This window comes from Chenopodium quinoa, unplaced genomic scaffold (assembly GCF_001683475.1).
Source record: "Chenopodium quinoa cultivar QQ74 unplaced genomic scaffold, ASM168347v1, whole genome shotgun sequence".
Classification (NCBI taxonomy): domain Eukaryota; kingdom Viridiplantae; phylum Streptophyta; class Magnoliopsida; order Caryophyllales; family Amaranthaceae; genus Chenopodium; species Chenopodium quinoa.
In genome coordinates this window covers 4,156,173-4,177,027 of record NW_018744092.1, presented here as the reverse complement: position 1 = coordinate 4,177,027, position 20,855 = coordinate 4,156,173, and the positions used below count along the sequence as shown (strand labels likewise).

General features: G+C 35.2%; 2 protein-coding genes and 1 pseudogene across 2 annotated transcripts; 1 reads left to right on the top strand and 2 right to left on the bottom strand.

Annotated features, from left to right (window-relative positions):
* The first annotated feature begins 7,422 nt into the window (after window positions 1-7,422).
* Window positions 7,423-16,087, top strand: LOC110691942 (annotated as a pseudogene).
* Window positions 16,088-16,543: 456 nt separating this feature from the next.
* LOC110692037 lies at window positions 16,544-17,431 on the bottom strand. Its single transcript, XM_021869030.1, has one exon. It carries the CDS (start codon window positions 17,429-17,431, stop codon window positions 16,544-16,546), a length of 888 nt encoding a protein of 295 aa, XP_021724722.1.
* A 44-nt stretch (window positions 17,432-17,475) lies between these two features.
* Window positions 17,476-18,351, bottom strand: LOC110692036 (zinc finger MYM-type protein 1-like). The gene has a single exon (XM_021869029.1). It carries the CDS (start codon window positions 18,349-18,351, stop codon window positions 17,476-17,478), a length of 876 nt encoding a protein of 291 aa, XP_021724721.1.
* Window positions 18,352-20,855: the final 2,504 nt, after the last annotated feature.

The window sequence follows — 20,855 nt, the reverse complement described above, 5'->3', positions numbered from 1 at the left end:
CTTAGAAAATACTGTTGCGCCTCTTAACTGGTCAAATAGGTCATCAATCCTTGGAAAAGGGTACTTGTTCTTTATGGTGATACTTTTGCTTCTTAAAGTTATTTAGGTTACCTTGTGGGTTTCCCGAATGTTGGTTCACTTCCTTTCTCTTCTCTTTCCCTTCCATCTCATCTAGTTCTTTTCTTTTCTTAAGCTCTAACGCATAAAGATGCGCAGCTCTACCATACACCTCATCCAAAGTCTCAAAAACTTGCACACACAGTTTTAACTGCAAGTCAGTAGTCAGGCCACTCTCAAATTTCCTAGCCTTGGATTTTTCTGTAGAAACAGATTCCATAGCAAATCTCTACAGTTCAATAAACTTGGTGTAATATTCAGTGACTGTCATTTTCCCCATCACAAGGTTGGCAAACTCCTCAGCTTTCTGTTTTTGTAAGAAACTAGGGTAAAACTTGTCCCTGATCTTCTCTTGAAACATATTCCAGTCAAATCCGGGTACTGCCCTAGTGGTAGCTTCAGTTTGTTTCCACCAGAGATTTGCTTCACCCCTAAGATAGTAGGTAGCACAACCCACCTTTGAGTTTTCTGGGCACCCTACTGCCCCGAACAACTTCTCAAATTCTCTTAACCAGTTTTCCAATATAGTTGGGTCATGTTCTCCTTGATAGGTTGGTGGCTTGCTTTACGCCACCTTAAATAACTCACCTTGAGCTTCTCCATTACTAGTTGCATTTCTTGCCAACTGTTGGGCAACCACCACCAGTTGCCTCACATCCTCACTTAGGTCTCCTCCGTTATTGTTTTTTCCACTCCCCGCCATATTCTTTCGCCTGAATTTAAACAAAAGGGGTCTTTATTAAACATGGTTTTGACTAGCCCTCAAGTTAGACACCCACTTAAGTAATTAACACTCTTGAGGCACACACATTGGACCTTTAAGCTAAAAATTTGGAATTTAAAACTCCCAAAATTGGTAGCTTTTAAACCAAATATTGATTGCTAACTAATCATACACTTAATAAAGCATTACATTAATAAATAAAAATAATTCCCATAGATTTCCCCGAGCTTAGAAGTGCATTATTGGGATATTTGGAGTGAGAAATGACTTTTTGGAGTAGTGATACGAAATGAATGATTCGAGAACAAAATGAATGATTTGTCAATAAAATAAATTAATTGACAAAGAATTAAGGGTGATTATATTGATAGGTAAGAAAATAAATGGAATACTGAAAATAAATGAGTTTGAATAACTTATGCAACTACGGAAGTTTATTGACTCACTGTGAACATGCCACTTATTACTTTACTGAAACCGAAATAACTAAAGTACATAAACGAATCTAGGAATCCTAAAAGAAATGAAACCACATGAATCTAATCCTTTCGAACATTGTCTCTCCTGTTGGTAGATTGTTTGTAGCTTCCAGGATCGAATTCAGGGTCATCTTCTTCTTCCATTGGTTCAAGCGACTCTTCTTGACCTACTTGCACAAAATCTTCATCTCCCTCATCGTCAGATGAAATATTAATTATAACTGGAGTTGGAGGTGGATTTGAATTAATTAATTACCACTTATTTTGATAGTGGTATATGTGACGTGTACAGTGACGCATCCAAGAATGGTCTAGGATGTGTACTTATGCAAAATGGGAAAGTGATTGCTTATGCATCAAGGCAATTAAAGACTCCTGAAGTAAATTATCCAACCCATGACTTAGAATTAGCTGCAATTATTTTTGCGCTTAAAATCTGGAGGCACTATTTATATGGGGTGAAATGTAGGATCTACACGGACCACAAGAGTTTGAGATACATTTTTACTCAAAGGGATCTAAACTCACGCCAAAGGAGATGGTTAGAGTACACCACAGACTATGACTTAGACATACAATACCATGAGGGGAAAGCGAATGTAGTCGCAGATGCTCTAAGTCGTAAATCCAGTCTTGGACTTAATACCTTGATAGTGGCGGATGAGTTATGTAGGGAAATGAGAAAAATAAACCTAGAGGTGGTAGAATGGGGAGTGCCAGCAGGCATACTTGCGAATCTAAGTATTCAACCATCAATATTTGATGAGATAAAGGAAAATCAAAAGGGAGATGTGAAGTTGGATAGGATTCGTGAGAAAATAAGGCAAGGAAAAGCCACGGATTTCAAGATTCATGACGATGGTAGTTTAAGGTACAAAGGTCGTTGGTGTGTACCACAAAAACGTGAGGAAGTGAAGAGAAAATTAATGGAAGAGCGTCACAATACACCATACTCAGTACACCTAGGAGGGGAGAAGTAGTATAAGGACTTGAAAAAGGTGTATTGGTGGCCCAGAATGAAGAATGAAGTTGCGGAATTTGTGTCAAAATGTCTAACTAGTCAAAAGGTGAAGATAGAACACAAAAGACCGTAAGGGACGGTGCAATCTTTGGAAATTCCTGGTTGGAAATGGGATTGTATTTCAATGGACTTTGTGACTTGCCTTCCAAAGTCAAAGAGCAGAAATGACACCATTTGGGTAGTGGTGGATAGACTCACAAAATCTGCAGTTTATACCAATGAAGGAGACCTGGAAGATGGAACAACTTGCAAAAGCTTACATAAAAAATGTGGTGAGATTACCTGGAGTTCCAAAGGATATAGTGTCTGATAGAGATTCTAGGTTTCTTTCAAGGTTCTGGAAAAGTGTGCAGGAAAACTTTGGTACAACACTTAAAATGAGTACAGCCTTTCACCCTGCCACATACGGACAAACTGAGAGGACCATTCAAACTTTGGAAGATATGTTGAGAGCTTGCGTAATAGATTTCCAAGGGGGATGGGAAGAAAGCTTGGACTTAATCGAATTTTCCTATAATAATAGCTACCATGCGAGTATTGGCATGGCACCATTTGAGGCATTATATGGAAGGAAGTGTCGCAGCCCAATTTGTTGGAACGACATAAGTGAAACAATGACCCTATGGCCTCAAATGATCGAGGATACAGTTAAGAAAGTGAGGGAGATTCAAGCTAAGATTCAAGCGGCTGAAGATCACCAAAAGAGCTACGCGGATTTGAAGCATAGAGAGGAGGAATTTGAGGTCGGTGACAAAGTATTGTTAAAAGTGTCACCAATGAAAGGTGTAATGAGATTTGGAAAGAAAGGAAAATTTAACCCAAAATATATCGGACCATATGAGGTATTGCAAAAGGTAGGCAAAGTAGCTTATAGATTTACCTATGGAACTAAGTAAAGTGCATGATGTATTTCATGTATCTCAGTTTAGAAGGTATATCCCGGATAAGTCACATGTGTTACAACCCGAAACTATTGAGATACATCAAAACTTAACTTATGAGGAATGACCTGTCAAGATCCTTGACAGCAAAGTGCGTAGCACACGTAACAAAGAGGTTAAGATTGTTAAGGTACTATGGTCTAACCATGAGTATGAAGAAGCCACATGGGAAGCCGAGGATGAAATGAAAAAGTAATATCCCGAGTTGTTTGAGGTATGTCGATTCATGAGGGCATAACCCGTGCTCTTTAGGGGGTAGAACGCGGTAGAATTTTGCGCTTTTTACCTATAAGTTATTTTTGTGCTTCTTGCACATTTCTAATGATTAATTCAAGAAATTTTGATTTTAGAAGAAACGATTAAGGAAAAGTATGACAAAAGAGTACAACAATATTATACAAAGTGAGGAAAAAGTTTGAATTTCGTTGCCCAAGTTTCGGGACGAAACTTTTTTTAAGGGGGGTAGACTGTAATACTCCGTATTTTTATACATATTTTAAAACTAAATAAGTGTTTCTTGAAGTATTTAAGTGAAAAGTGTATCTTGGAATGCAGCCGGGTCTCTAATTGCTACATGTGGGCGAGATAAATCTGTTTGGATATGGGAGGTTGAGCCTGGAAATGAATTTGAGTGTGTATCAGTTTTGCAAGGTCATACGCAGGATGTAAAAATGGTCCAGTGGCATCCTACGACAGATGTCTTGTTTTCTTGTAGTTATGATAATAGTATCAAGGTACAAACTCTTTCTTTATTATGTGCAAGCCTTTTCTGTGTATGAACAATGGCTTTGTATCTTATACAGAGTAATAATTTCAGTTTAGACATTAATTTCCTTGATACCTTACGTGAGATCAAGCCACCATCGTGGCTGTCGCCACCTGCAGCCGGGCCAAATACTAGGAGATCCATATTGCTGCTCATGACGAAGTGGAGTCCCCGTAATTACTGAATGACATGACTCCTGTAATACACCGTATTTTTATACATATTTTAAATCTAAATAAGTATTTCTTGAAGTATTTAAATAATTCAAAATGAATTATATATTTAGGGTTTTCATTAATCCGAAAAGAATGATTTTAATTAAAAGTATATTTTATTATTTAATAATCTAGAAAATATTTTATTTCATGATTTAAAAATATTGGGGCATATTATTTTATAAAAGATAATTTATTTAAAAAATCAAAAGTCTAGTTTGAGTAGGAAAGAGAGTTTTAAAGAAGGTAAGTAGGAGGTTATGAGAGAGGGTATAAATACCCATCATATATGCCTTCCTACTTACCTTACCCATCATATGTGCATATATGATAGGTATTTATACCCTTTATCATAACCTCCTACTTACCTTCCTTAAAAATCCTTTTCCTACTCAAAATAGACTTTTGACTTTTTAAATAAATCATCTTTTATATAATAATATGCCCCAATATTTTTAAATCATGAAATAAAATATTTTCTAGATTATTAAATAATAAAATATACTTTTAATTAAAATCATTCTTTTCGAATTAATGAAAACCCTAAATAATTCATTTCGAATTGTTTAAATACTTCAAGAAAAACTTATTTAGATTTAAAATACGTATAAAAATACGGGGTATTACAGGAGTCATGTCATTCAGTAATTACGGGGACACCACTTCGTCATGAGCAGCAATATGGGTCTCCTAGTAGTTGGCCCGGCTGCAGGTGGCGACAGCCACGATGGTGGCTTGATCTCACGTAAGGTATCAAGGAAAGAAAAAGCGAGGAAAGAAGAAAAGGAAAATTAAAAAGGAAAGGGAACTAACTTACTTGACCAATTGACTTTTGTGTGGGGAAAAATTTGGGAATAAATGGAGTATTTATAGTGTAAACACTGTAAAGTAGGTTAGGATAAGTTTGGGCTTCATAGAATTTATGGATTTGAATAATAAAATAGTTGGCCCAAATATATAAAAATACGATGATTGAGTTTATTATGTAAATGGGCTGTATTCGGATAGAATATCTATTGACCCAAAGATTAAAACTTGTTCTACCTATAATTCAATAATTAAAATCATTTGACCCAAAATATATTTTATAAATAAATAAGTAATTTATAAATACATTAAAATTACGGGGTATTACAGTTGTAATGTAGAAGCTTTTAATATTCAAATTTCAAAATTGTTAAATATGGTAGCTCCATAAAAAAAATGACATCATCCTTGCATTTAGGCAGGAAATTTTTTATTATGAGAGTGACATATAGACAGTGATGACATCAGTTAATACTTCGTACTTGTTTTAGTAATAGTTAATAAATTAGTTTATGTTACTATATTACTTTAGGAAATCACTCTAGACATTTAATCCTCAATTCTCACGTACTCCCTTTTTTTTTCTCTCTCCCTTTTTTTATGTGTACTTCATTTAAAAAAAATAAAATAATATAACCACCAAAAGATCCACTATTTTCCTTTAAAAAATCACAATTGTTTTTCTTTTAGATTTTTGAAAATCATATATGCACATATGATGGGTAAGGTAAGTAGGAAGGCATATATGATGGGTATTTATACCCTCTCTCATAACCTCCTACTTACCTTCCTTAAAAATCCTTTTCCTACTCAAAATAGACTTTTGACTTTTTAAATAAATTATCTTTTATAAAATAATATGCCCCAATATTTTTAAATCATGAAATAAAATATTTTCTAGATTATTAAATAATAAAATATACTTTTAATTAAAATCATTCTTTTCGGATTAATGAAAACCCTAAATATATAATTCATTTTGAATTGTTTAAATACTTCAAGAAATACTTATTTAGATTTAAAATATGTATAAAAATACGGTGTATTACAGGAGTCATGTCATTCAGTAATTACGGGGACTCCACTTCGTCATGAGCAGCAATATGGATCTCCTAGTATTTGGCCCGGCTGCAGGTGGCGACAGCCACGATGGTGGCTTGATCTCACGTAAGGTATCAAGGAAAGAAAAAGCGAGGAAAGAAGAAAAGGAAAATTAAAAAGGAAAGGGAACTAACTTACTTGACCAATTGACTTTTGTGTGGGGAAAAATTTGGGAATAAATGGAGTATTTATAGTGTAAACACTGTAAAGTAGGTTAGGATAAGTTTGGGCTTCATAGAATTTATGGATTTGAATAATAAAATAGTTGGCCCAAATATATAAAAATACGATGATTGAGTTTATTATGTAAATGGGTTGTATTCGGATAGAATATCTATTGACCCAAAGATTAAAACTTGTTCTACCTATAATTCAATAATTAAAATCATTTGACCCGAAATATATTTTATAAATAAATAAGTAATTTATAAATACATTAAAATTACGGGGTATTACAGTTGTAATGTAGAAGCTTCTAATATTCAAATTTCAAAATTGTTAAATATGGTAGCTCCATAAAAAAAATGACATCATCCTTGCATTTAGGCAGGAAATTTTTTATTATGAGAGTGACATATAGACAGTGATGACATCAGTTAATACTTCGTACTTGTTTTAGTAATAGTTAATAAATTAGTTTATGTTACTATATTACTTTAGGAAATCACTCTAGACATTTAATCCTCAATTCTCACGTACTCCCTTTTTTTTTTCTCTCTCCCTTTTTTTATGTGTACTTCATTTAAAAAAAATAAAATAATATAACCACCAAAAGATCCACTATTTTCCTTTAAAAAATCACAATTGTTTTTCTTTTAGATTTTTGAAAATCACTCAATAACCACCTTTTCATTAATTCAATAATAATCAAAATAAAAAATGAAACTTGTGAAACATAAAATGTATACAACATATAAGATTTAATAACACATGAAACTTGTGAAAACATAAAATGTATACATCATGTTTTCAATGTGACTAGCCACACCGTGTGACTGTTTGTAGAAGAACAAAGTAACCTTTATAACATTGACACATATTTCAAAAAATCGTTTAGTAACTACCTTATTATTAATTCAATAATCATGAACAAAAAAATAAATAAAAATACACTACACGTTTTCCGTGCGACAAGGCATCAGTGTGGCTGCTTGCAAAAAAACAAATTAACTCTTATAATAGTGACGAAGTAACCCTTATAACACTAACGAGGTTATCTCTATAACGCTAAATTGATAACCCATATAAAACTGATAAAGTAACTCCTATAATAGTTGGCCACGCGGTGTTATAAGAGTAAGTTACCATATCAAAATCAACTTCTCGTATTTGAAATATAATTTTTGTTATTAGTTTTTTTTTGTAATATCATTCTATAAAATATATATCTGATGCACGGGTACACTCTAGTCTTTTATATAATTTAAGTGTCGTTTTCCAACTTCTCACCACAACACTTCAATCCTTGAATGGAGCAATTCTATGCATTCTCTCTCTCTCTCTTTTTTTTTTTTAAATAACTTCCTCATTTTTTTTTGATCAAATAATAACTTCCTCTTTTTTGGAACAAATTATGACTTCCTCTTTCACTTCCACTACTCTCACCACATAACTTGAAACTCCATCCTTAAATTTTTTATATTTTTTTTTTGGGAATAACTTCCACTTTTCCAAAAAAAAAAAACAAAAAAAAAACTATATCTTCACTGAACTTTTTTTCCTTTTAATAATTTACATTCATCATATATACGTATATATTGTGTATTAGTACGGATACAATCTAATAAGGTGAATAGAATAGGCCTCTAAACAATAGCATGAGAATTTATTTTTACACCGGCGCAATAAAGGAAATTTATTTTAGCTTTAGCAATATTGTGGGAAATCATTCTTTTACTTGAAATAACTACTTTTACTTGGACGAACTGTAAACAGGAAAAAAAAAAAAAAATCTCCTTCGCTGCTGCTTCTGCCGCTGCTCCGCCCCACTGCCGCCTGCCCTCCGCCGGAATTCGCCACCTGCTGCCACCGTATCCAGTCGAGTCCACCATTGGTTTAGTAGCCCACCAATCTTCCTCCCTTTCTTTTCAATACTCGTGTTTTAAATATTTAAACTTTCTATGATTATTGCTATCATGATTTGATTATGTATATACATTGTGAAAGATTGCAAATCTATTGAGTTTATGATATATAAAGCATATAATTAATTTTCAGATTTTATTAATTAAGAAATTAGGGTTTAAAACTTTGTAAAGGAATCATCAGTCAAAACTGGAAAATTAAAACCTTGAACAGTGAAGCAAGCAATCACAAGTTGAAATAGAAGATGAATTCAATTGACGAAATGGGTGAGCTGAGACATGTCCAAACCCTTGAAAGTCATACAGATAAAGTGTAGGGCCTTTCATGGAACCCCACAAACACCAATCTTCTCGCCTCTTGTAGCGGCGATAAGACTGTTCGTATCTGGGAACAATCTCCCTCCTCTGCTTCCTTCCACTGCAAGGTAAGTAGATTTTTTGTTTCTGGAAATTCATGTTAGTCGACCCTTAATCGTTAACAATGTGGGCTGTGTTATTATGCAGGCGGTATTGGAGGAAACACACACCAGAACTATCAGATCATGTGCTTGGTCACCTTCAGGGAATATGTTGGCTACTGCTAGTTTTGATGCTACTACCGCCATTTGGGAAAATGTTGGGGGTGATTTTGAATGCATCTCAACTTTGGAGGTATTCATTTTAGATAAATAATTTTGGATAATCATATATGATAAGTTAGACAAAGTAACTTGAATCGTAATTGATGAGTTTGCAACTTCGGATTTTATAAGGTATGGCATGTAGGGGGGATTGTAATGGTTGATGATGTTTGGATATGGATAAGGAAATGCTAACTCTCTATTCTTTGATTTCACTTTTACACTGTATTATGCTTGACTTGTTTTTTGGATTTGTGGTTACTAATTTTTGATCGACTTAAAACTCCTGTTCTTGTATTCCAAAGCATAAATTATTGAAATGATTAAATTTTTACTTGAATGAATGCTCAATCGCATAATTTTATATTCCATTTTTTCTTTCTTTTTTTTCTTTTTTCTTTTTTTATTTTACTGATACCTATTTTCAGTTCTGCCTGTATTTAATAGAGTTATGCTGGCATGTAATTTGTTCAGGGTCATGAAAATGAAGTGAAAAGTGTATCTTGGAATGCAGCCGGGTCTCTAATTGCTACATGTGGGCGAGATAAATCTGTTTGGATATGGGAGGTTGAGCCTGGAAATGAATTTGAGTGTGTATCAGTTTTGCAAGGTCATACGCAGGATGTAAAAATGGTCCAGTGGCATCCTACGACAGATGTCTTGTTTTCTTGTAGTTATGATAATAGTATCAAGGTACAAACTCTTTCTTTATTATGTGCAAGCCTTTTCTGTGTATGAACAATGGCTTTGTATCTTATACAGAGTAATAATTTCAGTTTAGTCATTAATCATAGGATTTGATTTATGTGATATTATTCTACTTTTATTATGACAGATATGGGCTGAAGATGGTGATGATGATTGGCATTGTGTTCAAACACTAAATGAGGCCAGCAGGTATATGAGTATATATGACTATTAAATTCTTGTCATTTTTATTGTTATATTCTGTGTTAAAGTTTGTGTGCCTCAAGATTATTCACAAATTTTTGGAAAGCATTTGTACGGACAGGATGTAGTATGTTCAATTACATGTTGATTTAAGCATGAGCATAATTTTTGCTTCCAAGTTACCCCTCTTCATGCCGTTTACATTTCATGTGAGAGCTTTTATGTGGACCTTTCCTTTGGGTGATCAACGCTATTGATACGCTCCGAAGGAGATGACCAAAAATGGCTATTTTTTCATTCCAATATCGTGTCTTATTCACATGTCTTTCCTCTTTGTGAGATGGCAATTAGTATCCGGAGGAGGATATTTGCTGTGTATGGGGATTGGGGAATACTGGGTACTGTTATGGATCTGCTGCAAGTTTGCTTTGTGGGCTCTGGAAGGGAAAACAAGATGAGAGTATTGTGGTGTAATGCTTTAAAGTTGATTCTGTGGTGTCTGTGGTTCAAATGCAGTCTGCTCATTTTTTTTTAAAAATGTTTAAAATAAGATTTTGAATTAAGAAGGTTTCTCAAATCTTAAATTGAATTTTTCTCTTTTACAATTACAATTTTCTTCAAGAAAAACATAGCGTGTAAGAACTTTTTAGTAACTCCCACAACAGAGAGAAAAATGTTGGTGATGCCTGCCAATGTTGCCATCGTTTATGTAGTGTGCGGAATAGAAGATAGGGTAATAAGAAAAGGAAGTTGGGTAGAAAATTGAAGAGCTGAAGTAGAGAAGAAAATGATACTTACAACAATTTAACACACACACACACACATAGAATACTGTGGAATTGTTTTGAGTCCTACTTTGTTGCTGTTTGTAAGTATATGGCTATATTTTAATTTGTAGATACTTGATAGTCTCGATATGCCATGTGAGCACATTTTTCCAGTAGATTCTCTGAGTCGACCAGGGATTGTTGGGCTTGCTTTAGTTAGGATTTATATGCAAAACTGATATGCTATAACTTGGGAAAAGTGAATCTTGAGAGCCCCTAGGCTTAATTAAGGTTGTTTCTTCCTGAGAATTATGATATGACAGTTTCAGGGGTGTTAATGAGGAGTTAGATGAGTTTGATCAGATATAGCAGGTTTTTGAATTAGGTTTGCTTTTTCCATCCTTCTCTCTTGTTCTGGTCTATACTGAACTGTTTAAAGCTTGTAGATTGGCAATGTGTTGACTTTTCAGTATGTGTTCAATGCCTATGCCTTGTCCTGTAAGTTGTGTCTGCTTATGTCTTGGCATATTTTGTCAGCTCTTGCACACTGATACTGTCATGGCCTTTTTGCTGTTAATGTTAGTGACTAATCACTTAATCAGCTCTTTCTATAGCAGATATCTAGTGGTATCTAACTACTGTCTGATTTGGCTGGGCTAATACTCATATCTGGCAAAATGGTGAATATGAATCATAGATAGTGCATAATGTGGGAATGAAAATACTTCTCATCTGGTTTAAGAGTGGTTGCCATGTCAAAGTCTTAAATTGTGATAAAAGTGTGTTTTCTTATTAGTCATTAGCTACCTGCTAATACTACTTGTGCACTTGTTAACATGTGTGTTTTCTTATTTGGTCGATTAGCAGATTTTTTATGTTCTAAACTGTGTGATGGCTTTACTGCTGCTTGATATGAAACTTTAGTCGTTTCCCCTTGTCCTTCTGCCTCCTCATGACGCCTTTGTTTATCTGAAAGCTGTATAGGAAGCCTTGTTAATGTTTGCATGTATATATCTTTCTGTTGCTATTACGGGTATCCTCATGGAAAAATGTTTTGTTATAGAACGGAAAATCAAAATCATTGAAATGAGGAAGAGGAAGAGAATTTGAGGAAATATGATAGATGATTGTAATGTTAATGCTATTTAATAATCAACAGCGGTGTTAACAACCCAAATCCTTGTAGTGGCTGGACACTCCCAAATTCAAAGCTAACCAAAATAAAGAAAAATAACTCTCCACAACTTTTTGCTTCCCCTCTCTTTTAATTATAGCCTTTCTCACTTCCCTTTTCTCTCAAACCTCGTAACTAACTAGCTGTCTTCCTCTTCAAGATAAGAAAAACAATTGAAATGCATTAAAGCGCCCCTTCCCCCTAGGCTAGTCTATTGCACATTCCCCCTCTCAGATTATTTAAACTTCTATTGTGCATTTTCAGTGGGCATACTTCGACAGTATGGGATTTGTCTTTCAATGCTAGTGGCGACAAAATGGTAACCTGCAGGTACGCTGTGACCCTATATCTTGACCAATTTTTTCTCAAGCATTAATATAGCTGTAGCTAATGTGTTGTTTAAACCCCTTCTCCAGTGATGATCTTACTATTAAAGTGTGGGGAACTGACAGCCTGTATGCAGAATCTGGTGATGGTTTTGCACCTTGTTAAGAAAATCGTAATTGATGTTTATTCATCTTTCTTTGTGATACAAATTGGATGCTCGTGTGTATGTTTCTATCAAGGGTCTATCCCATGCTGAACTCAGGAAGGCCTGTATCTAGTTAGTTAGAATGATTTTAGCTCATTTACTATCGAGCTTCTGGTATTTACAATTGTTGGATTTCATGGTTTAGATGATGTCATCATGTTCGATTTGCTCTAATGTACCATTAAATTAGCTGATTTAAGTTCTAACAATTGGAGGCTACATATAATGTTATATTTTGCATCCTTTGTCCTTTTATTATCGCAATACATCCCAACCCACAACTTTTACTATTAATTTACTAAATTATTAAAATTTGATTATTTTGAGAGTATACATCAAGAAAAATCTAAAAAGGGCCCTCATGTTTTTTTGTCTTCTTCTCCATTTAAATTCACATGTTAGTTGGATGAATGGTAAATTACTGCATGATGGTTGAAATTGTAATGCCAGTGTTCAGCAGCATTTTTTCGGTATATAGATCTTGACATTTTGTGTTAATTTGGTACATTATTGCAGGAAACACCTTTGCACTATCTCAGGCTATCACGATCGCACGATTTTTTCAGTTCATTGGTCAAGGTTGTATTTCATTTTGCTTGAACCTTTGTTATTATGTGGTCTTGCTAATTCTTGTATGGATGTATTTGATTTACAATTGTTTGGATTGAGAAATTGGGGGGAAGGGAAGAGAAGAGAAAAGAAGGGATTCATCCTCCCTTCTTTGGATACCTTTTGATAGGAGGGAAGGGAAGAGAAATGGAAGGATTTATATTCTCTCCCTCTTTAATAAACCAAATCCTTCCAATGTTGGAAAGATTTGGAGGGAAAATGTAGCCTTACCTTCTAGAAAGCATAAAAGAACTAAACATTATATTATGATGTTGATTTAATACACTAGACACTAACTCTGCAAGTGTGCAGTAAATTTTTTACAGGATTGATTTGATGACTTGTTTGGCTGGTCCGGTTTTATTTGTTTATTTTTCTGAATGCTTTGTGTTAAAACATAGAATAGAGACTCTCGTGTATTACTTAACAACCAGCAATTTTCAAATGTGCTCGTGTCATTGATAGACTGATGCAAACATATTGATCCGAGTTTATTGAACAGAAATGCAACGATGAGATTAAGCTTAATCACCATGCTTAGGAAGTTGCTTATTCATGCCTAGTATTTGTATTCTATGTTCATCTATAACTCTTGGTGTTTGCCTTAGATTTTTGTTGCTTATTTCCCCTTTGTTTCGTCATTATTATTTAATTTTAATCAAGGACTTCCGGCTTTGTAGGAATGGTGTAATTGCCACTGGGGCTGCAGATAATGCTATACGCTTGTTTATTGAGAATAATGATGGGCTGGTATGCTATTATCTCTTGCTTTCTCTTTACGATCTAGTGACTAATTTGTGATTCTAGGGGTATAGAAACAAGTTATTAATACAATTGAGGCTACAACTTGAACTTGAATTAATGTCTCTCATACCACCTTTCATCATTGTAGAAGTTAATACATTAAAGCAAAGTTCCTTTGATGGTGGTGGCTTTCTCTTGGACTGTTGTTTTGGTAGATTTAGTTCCAGCAATGCCCTTCTAACGCAATTTCTGTAGATACACACGAGAAAACAAGAAGACTGTCATTTCAAGTAGCTTGCTGTCTGCCTGTAAAATTATTTTACATTGATCGATTGGGTTATGGGTAAATTAAATTGATATATTAGACATGCTTTTTTATTGATGAATCCAAACATTGTAACAACTGCTCTCCTGCAACTACGCTTATGAGGGTAGCTTTAGTTGATTTACAAGCCAATATTGTCAGTGACAAGTATTTTGATGATAGAAAGTGGCTGGTGTAGAAAGCAAAAATTGGTCAGAATTCTTTTATCAATCGCCAAGGTGTTTAAATTTTCATTTTCTGAGGAAAATTTATCAGAAAAAATCTTTTAAAAGCACCATTGTGCGAAAAACCTTTTTTTGGTTAAAAAAAACCACCACATTCATTTTTTTTTGCAAGAGGAAACCTGTTTAAATAATTACCCTCTAATTTACTTAATTACTCTCTAATATCCCCTACTTTTTCTAAATATCCTCTAACTCACCTAATTATTTAATAATCAAATTTAATTTATTGAAAAACCATCACCTCCAAAGTCCCAAACCACCAGCCAACCACCGCCTCCCCCATCGGACTTGCCTGCCCAGATCCCCCGGAGGAGCTGAACCGGAAGATTGAGGCCATGGATTGGCGTAAGGATCAACAATTGGATTGGGATTTGGATTAGGGTCCGGGTTTTGAAAAGGGATTGTCATTGTCGGGTATTTCAGAAATGGGGGTTTTGGAAGGAGAGAGAACGAAGATGGAGCGTTTGGAGAGGGAAATGCCATGGGAAGGGAGAGAGAAGGGGGTTTGTGGGCCGTTGGATTTTGAGCTTGGATGGTGATGATTGGCGCCACTTGGAGCATACGGAGCGGAATCAGAGGGCGTCAATTGGGAAATCGAGGCGGGGTAAGATTTCATCGAGGAGTTCGGAGTTCTCTGGGAAGATCAGACCGGCCAGTCTGCCATTGATGCTCTGTTTGGAGAATTGGAGGTGTGAGAAGGAGATGCTGCCAGGGGAGGGGGAAAGGGAAGGGGTGGTTGGGTGGTGGTCGGGATGGTGGTTTATGTTGATGGTGTTTTTTTGTTTTTTTAAAAAATTATAAATTAAATTTAATTATTAAATGGTTAAGTGAGATTTAGAAGGTAATTAGAAGTTAATTAAGTCAATTAGATGGACTAGGTTGTCTTTAACAAAAAAAAATTACATCGAGTTTTCTTATGCCAACAAGCTTTAAAAGGTTTTTTTTTTTTTTTTTCGCAAAATGGTTCTTTTAAAAGATTTTTTTTTACAAAATTTCCTTATTCTACATGAATTTTACTGTTATTAAGAGAGAAAAATTGAATAAGATCTCAAATTGAGCTAATATTGTAAATGAGTTAGAATTTGAGAAATTTTGTTTGCAGATTTTTTGTTCATTTTAATTATTTTCCCAGAAAGGGAATCACATTGTTTTCCAAAGGTTAATTAGGAAGACGAGGACGAGAAATGAGAAGGCATAAAAAAGGGAACAAAGAAACAAAACAGCAACCAATCGTGTGGGGTGACATCAATTAGAGTGGCATGAAAGTGGAAGTGAGAAGAAAGCATGAGAACCTAAGCTTTATTGACCTCATACTGATATAGTGATATTTTTCGATGGATGGAAAACTTACTTTCGTCCTTAATTTTAAAAGTACTTCAGCTGCATTAAATGAAAATTTACCAAACACAAAGATAATGAGGGTCTGACGGTCTGTGTGCTTTGATTAGGTGGTTTTTGTGTCGCCTTTTTTTTTTAACTAATTTGTTTCCGAAGGATTTCATTATCCTTTGCTACTTCTGGCAGAAGCTGGATTGAACTGTGAATTTAATTTATGAACTTTTTCTTTGAGTTTGAGATGGTGAATTGACGTTCACTTGTTCTGTTGGGCATTTTCTCGATTGAACATGAAGATGAAATGTATTTTTGCATTTATTAGGTGATGTTTCAGTGATTAAATTTATCTATATTTTTGAAGCCTAGCATAAAAATTGCACACATTGCAAGCATTCTTTTCAACTGTGTGGTTTACCTTTTAAGTTAACTTGTTTTCTATACTGAGGTGGTGATTTGCTCTGTTCTTGTACTTCTCAGGTACAGTGGCGGATCCAGGATTTGATTAATAGGTGGTCCCATCATCGTCCATCGACCGCATAAAGTATCAAAAAAAAGTCAAAGCTTGTATAATGAACAAAAAAAAAATTACATAAAAAAGTTCATTTCATAAAGTAATGCAAATTCGTATTACAACTAAAAAATTATTAATTTTATTACAATTGCTCTCGACGAGTTTTCATATTTTGATAACGATTTACAATATCATCCATGCTAACATTCAAAAACAAATCTCTTTCTAAATAAGTAATCAAACAATCATTCAACATTTGATCTCCCATGCTATTACGCAATTTATCTTTCACTTGCGTCATTCCGGAAAATACTCTTTCTACACTTGCCGTTGCAACAGGAAGAATCAACACTAACTTCAAAAGTAAGTAGACTCGATCATGAGTTTCAAACTTTCCCGTCTCAACAAGTTTCGTAGAAAGTTCACTTAGACTTTTCAAATTCCAAAATCTCTCATCATTTCGAACATCAACAATAAAATTTTCAAGTGAATGTTCAAAAAATAATAACTCAGAGCTTGAAAATTCATCGGGATAAAATTTGGCAAGTTGAACTAACTATCTTTTGTCAAAAGAATGAAATCGATTTGCAGGATTAAAGCAAGACATACACACAAGTAATTCCTTACTTACCTCGGGAAATCGATTTTCAAGTTCTTGTAATTGAAGATCAATGACACTTAGAAAAACTTCAACTCTAAAATGATGAAGATTAGTCACTTGTGGACCTTTACCTCTATACATTCTTCTCCGAGGAACCACATATTGCCCCTCCATGTTTGGAACCTCAATGCCATATTTAGCCATAAAAGAAGTGACTTTTTCCATATGTGAATCCCATCCTTCATCTCTCAATTTTTGCAAATTAGTCTTGGTTACATCAACCATGACCATTGCATTTACAATATCTTGATCATGTTTTTGCAATGCCACATTCAACGCATTTGTAATTCCAAATATATCAACCATCAAGTGTGCCACAAACACAAAATCAAATGACATCAACAAGTGTGTAATAGATTGTGCTTTATTCGAATCAAGTGTATCAGATACTTCTGCAATGGAATCAAGTGACAAAACTATTGAAGGATATAAATCAAGCACATTCAAAATGGTTTTAAAGTGAGATCCCCAACGAGTATCACAAGGTCTACATAAGCCACGTTCTTGATTCAAACCAGTTCCCGATTCAATTTCACCCAAAGATAATGCTTCTACAACCCCTTGACGTTGTTTTTCTCGAAGAAATTCTTTCCTCTTAGGTGAACCTCCCACAAAGTTCAAGAGAGGTGCAAGTACATCAACAAAAAGCCAATCACAATCTGAGTTTTTCTTAGCAAGTGCAACTTGTGTCAATTGAAGTTGATGAGCAAAGCAATGAACAAAGTATGCTTGAGAACATTCATTCAAAATTAGAGTTTTAAGGCCATTGATTGAACCTTGCATATTACTTGCCCCATCATAACCTTGACCTCGAACTTGAGAGAAAGTTAAAGAGTGTTCCATGAGTAATGACTAATAGCAGCTTTGAGAGTCAAAGAACTAGTATCAGGAACATGCACAATACCAAGAAAACACTCACACACTTCCCCCTTTTTATTAACAAATCTCAAACAAAGTGTCATTTGTTCCTTAACGGAAACATCGGCAGATTCATCAGCAAGAATAGCAAAAAATCCACCATCAAGTTCTTCCAATATTGCTTTAGTTGTTTCTTTAGCACAAGCATTGATTATATCTTTTTGGACACTTGGAGAAGTAAGTTGACAATTACCAGGGGCCATTTTAAAAACAACTTTGGAATACTCAAGATCATGGTTTGAAAGAAGAGTTAATAACGAAAGAAAGTTACCTCTAGACAATGAACTTTCCTTTTCATCATGACCACGAAAAGGCAACCCTTGGAACAATAGCCATTTAATGGTTTCAATTGAAGCTTCTAATCTCTTACGATAGGCACTCATGGTTTTCGCTGTTTGTTTTGATAAAGCGGTGGCAATGCTACTCATTTGATTCATGAAAAAGTTCATAGCAATCACAGCATTATTGTGAGCACTCTTGTGTCCACCAACATGCTTTACAATTGTGTCTCTTCTATTCCAACGTCTGAAACCTCCATTAACAAAAGCATCCACTCCCGCTGTGTTACCATCCTTAAATAGATAGCAAATGAAACAAAAGGCAGCATCTTTCTCAACACTATACTCAAGCCATGTTGGCCAAGTATCAAACCAATTAACATTAAATCGACGTTTTTTCGGCCCAAAAAGTGTTTGAGGAAACGCATGATCTTTAGGTTGACATGGCTTTCTTTGAATGTATGTTCTCCGCACTAAATCCCTATCATCGGGATGAAAATCACACATCCTTCTTCTTTTCCCGGGGTCTTGTGGAAGATTAATAATATCAAGTGCACTTAACCTTCCTTCACCAATTTGAGCACTAGGATCCGAACCACCTTGGGGAAAAGATTGCCCATCTTCATTTTGAGGGAAATTGTGAGATGGGGAAGAATGTTGTTCACTAGCATGATGTAAAGGAGAACTTGGTTCACTTTCTTGAAAGGGTAAATCATTTTGTGGAGGAGGAGTATCATTTTGTGGAGGAGGAGTATCATTTTGTGGAGGAGGAGGATTTAGAGTACGCACTTTTTTAGTAAAAAAACTTGAAATATCTCGAGTTGTTTTTCTTTTCATTCTGAAATTGAAGTTAAATGTTGAATTAGATAAATCATACAAGAAGGTAGGGTTCTCTCAAAGTTAATAAAACTAATAATATTATCAAAAGAACGCTCATTAACCTCAATTTCAATCCATCCTTCAACCCCAAATCTCCAAATTAGCAATCACCATTCTCAATATCTAATAAGCAAGTTGGACAACTATTATCATTTATCAATTAAACAGAAATAATACTATAAAATAATAGGGCTCAAATGGTCAAATATCGGCCACAACTCACATTCACAAATCACAACATTCAACCTCTAATAAAATCATACAGATAATCAAGTGACGATAATCAAGTCATAAGATTCAAGCTCTAATAAAGTCATACAAATAATCAAGCTCTAATAAAATCAAGAAATTTCACCAAAAAAAAAAAAAAACAACTCATACAGTAAATTCGTGAATCGTGATATACATATAATCTGATAATTTTGATAATTAAACATTTAAACTGATGATTTGATATAGAATCTAATCAATTTGCAATGTAATTATGTAAATTAAAAGTTTAAAACTAACCTCAAAACAAAATTGAATTCACGGAGTACGGAATGAAGACCTCACACTCACGCCTGAGCAGAGCCTTGCCGCGGTTGCGGGACGCCGGGACAGACGACTGAAGTTGCTGGCGAGGTCGGCGACGGGGTTGCTGGCCAGTGGTTTTGCTGCGGTTGCGGGCAGTGGACTGAACTAAGTCTCACGATGCTCTGTTCTCAGTCTTCTCACGCTACGCCTCAACGCCGCTAATAGGACGCCGCGACGGTGAGAAGGAGCAAGAAAAACGGCCGGTGAGGCGGTGAACGACGACGGGGTTGCTGGAGTTTGGGGATTTCGATTTAGGTGAGTTTGGGACTTAGGGTTTTAATTTGGGGGAATTGGGGTTCTGACTTATGTTTTCATTCTAAAGCAAAAAAAAAAAAAAATTGTGAGTAATGGGATTTGAACCCACGTCTCATGAGTGGTAGGATGGGAAAAAAACCACTAGGCTGCAAGCTAAATCCTTAATACATAGTGTTTTTTTTTTTTATAAAATAATAGGTGGTCCGCGGACCCACTATGACTACACGTGGGTCCGCCACTGCTCAGGTAGATGGCCCCATGTACAAACTACTATCAAAGAAAGAAAAGGCTCATGAAATGGATGTGAATTTTGTACAATGGAGTCCTACGGTAAGAAACTTTTTTTTTTACTATAAATGGCTAACATGTTAGTACAAATCTGGCAAACTGATTAAGTGGGGTTGGGTTTCCCTATTTTTATGGAGGGGGGGGGAGGGGGAGGTTTGACTGTTGAGGTGGGAACAGATGTTAGGTATAGGTTGAGTACTTGGTGTAACAAACTACAGAACCAAGCAAAAAGATTGAATGAAAGTAATAAAAAAAAATCAAGCTGATGAAAGCAAGGAGACTACTTTTTTCATTCAAAGATCAGAACTTTCTTACAAAGGTGGTAGCTTAAGGCCACTACACTCAAAAGGGTGACTTTAGGTCACTAGTCTCACAATGCCAATACATCCAACAAGCTACTCAGCCCTACCCATCTTCCCCTTTTTATAAATACATAAACAGCCAAAATTACAATCTGACAAAAGCTGCCTAGGATACGCCTAACCCCCCTGCAGCAGTCATTTGCTGTTGTTGTTGCTCACTGACATTTTGCTGCTCCACTACCTCCTCTTCTCCTAATAGCTATCTGTGTCCTTTCTTGCCCTTCCTCGCATATGTAATTATGCCACGTGGCTGAGCCTCTGGGTTCGTTGCACTTTGTTACTGTTTGGGTTAGTATGGCTGTAATGCCCCTGTCACTTTTTATGGCTTGCTAAAGTGAGTAATTTTGTCCCACTTTTCAATTTTCATGGCTTGCTCAAGACAGCTATAAGGTTGATTCTTGTGGAATCATTTATGCTGTTATTAGGGTTTCATCATGTTATAAAGGGAATCATTGGGTGATCATCAAATTGAGCCACATTAAAGAGACTCCTTGTAATCCTCTTGTTATTCCACCATTAGAGGTTAAGAAAAGCTCCCATGTTCCCTACCTTTGGATTAGGTTTTATTGACCGAACCACATAAACCTCGTGTCCTTTTTTGCTTTCCACATGTTGGCCATGGCCTTCAGTCCTAGCCACCGTGTGGTCGTG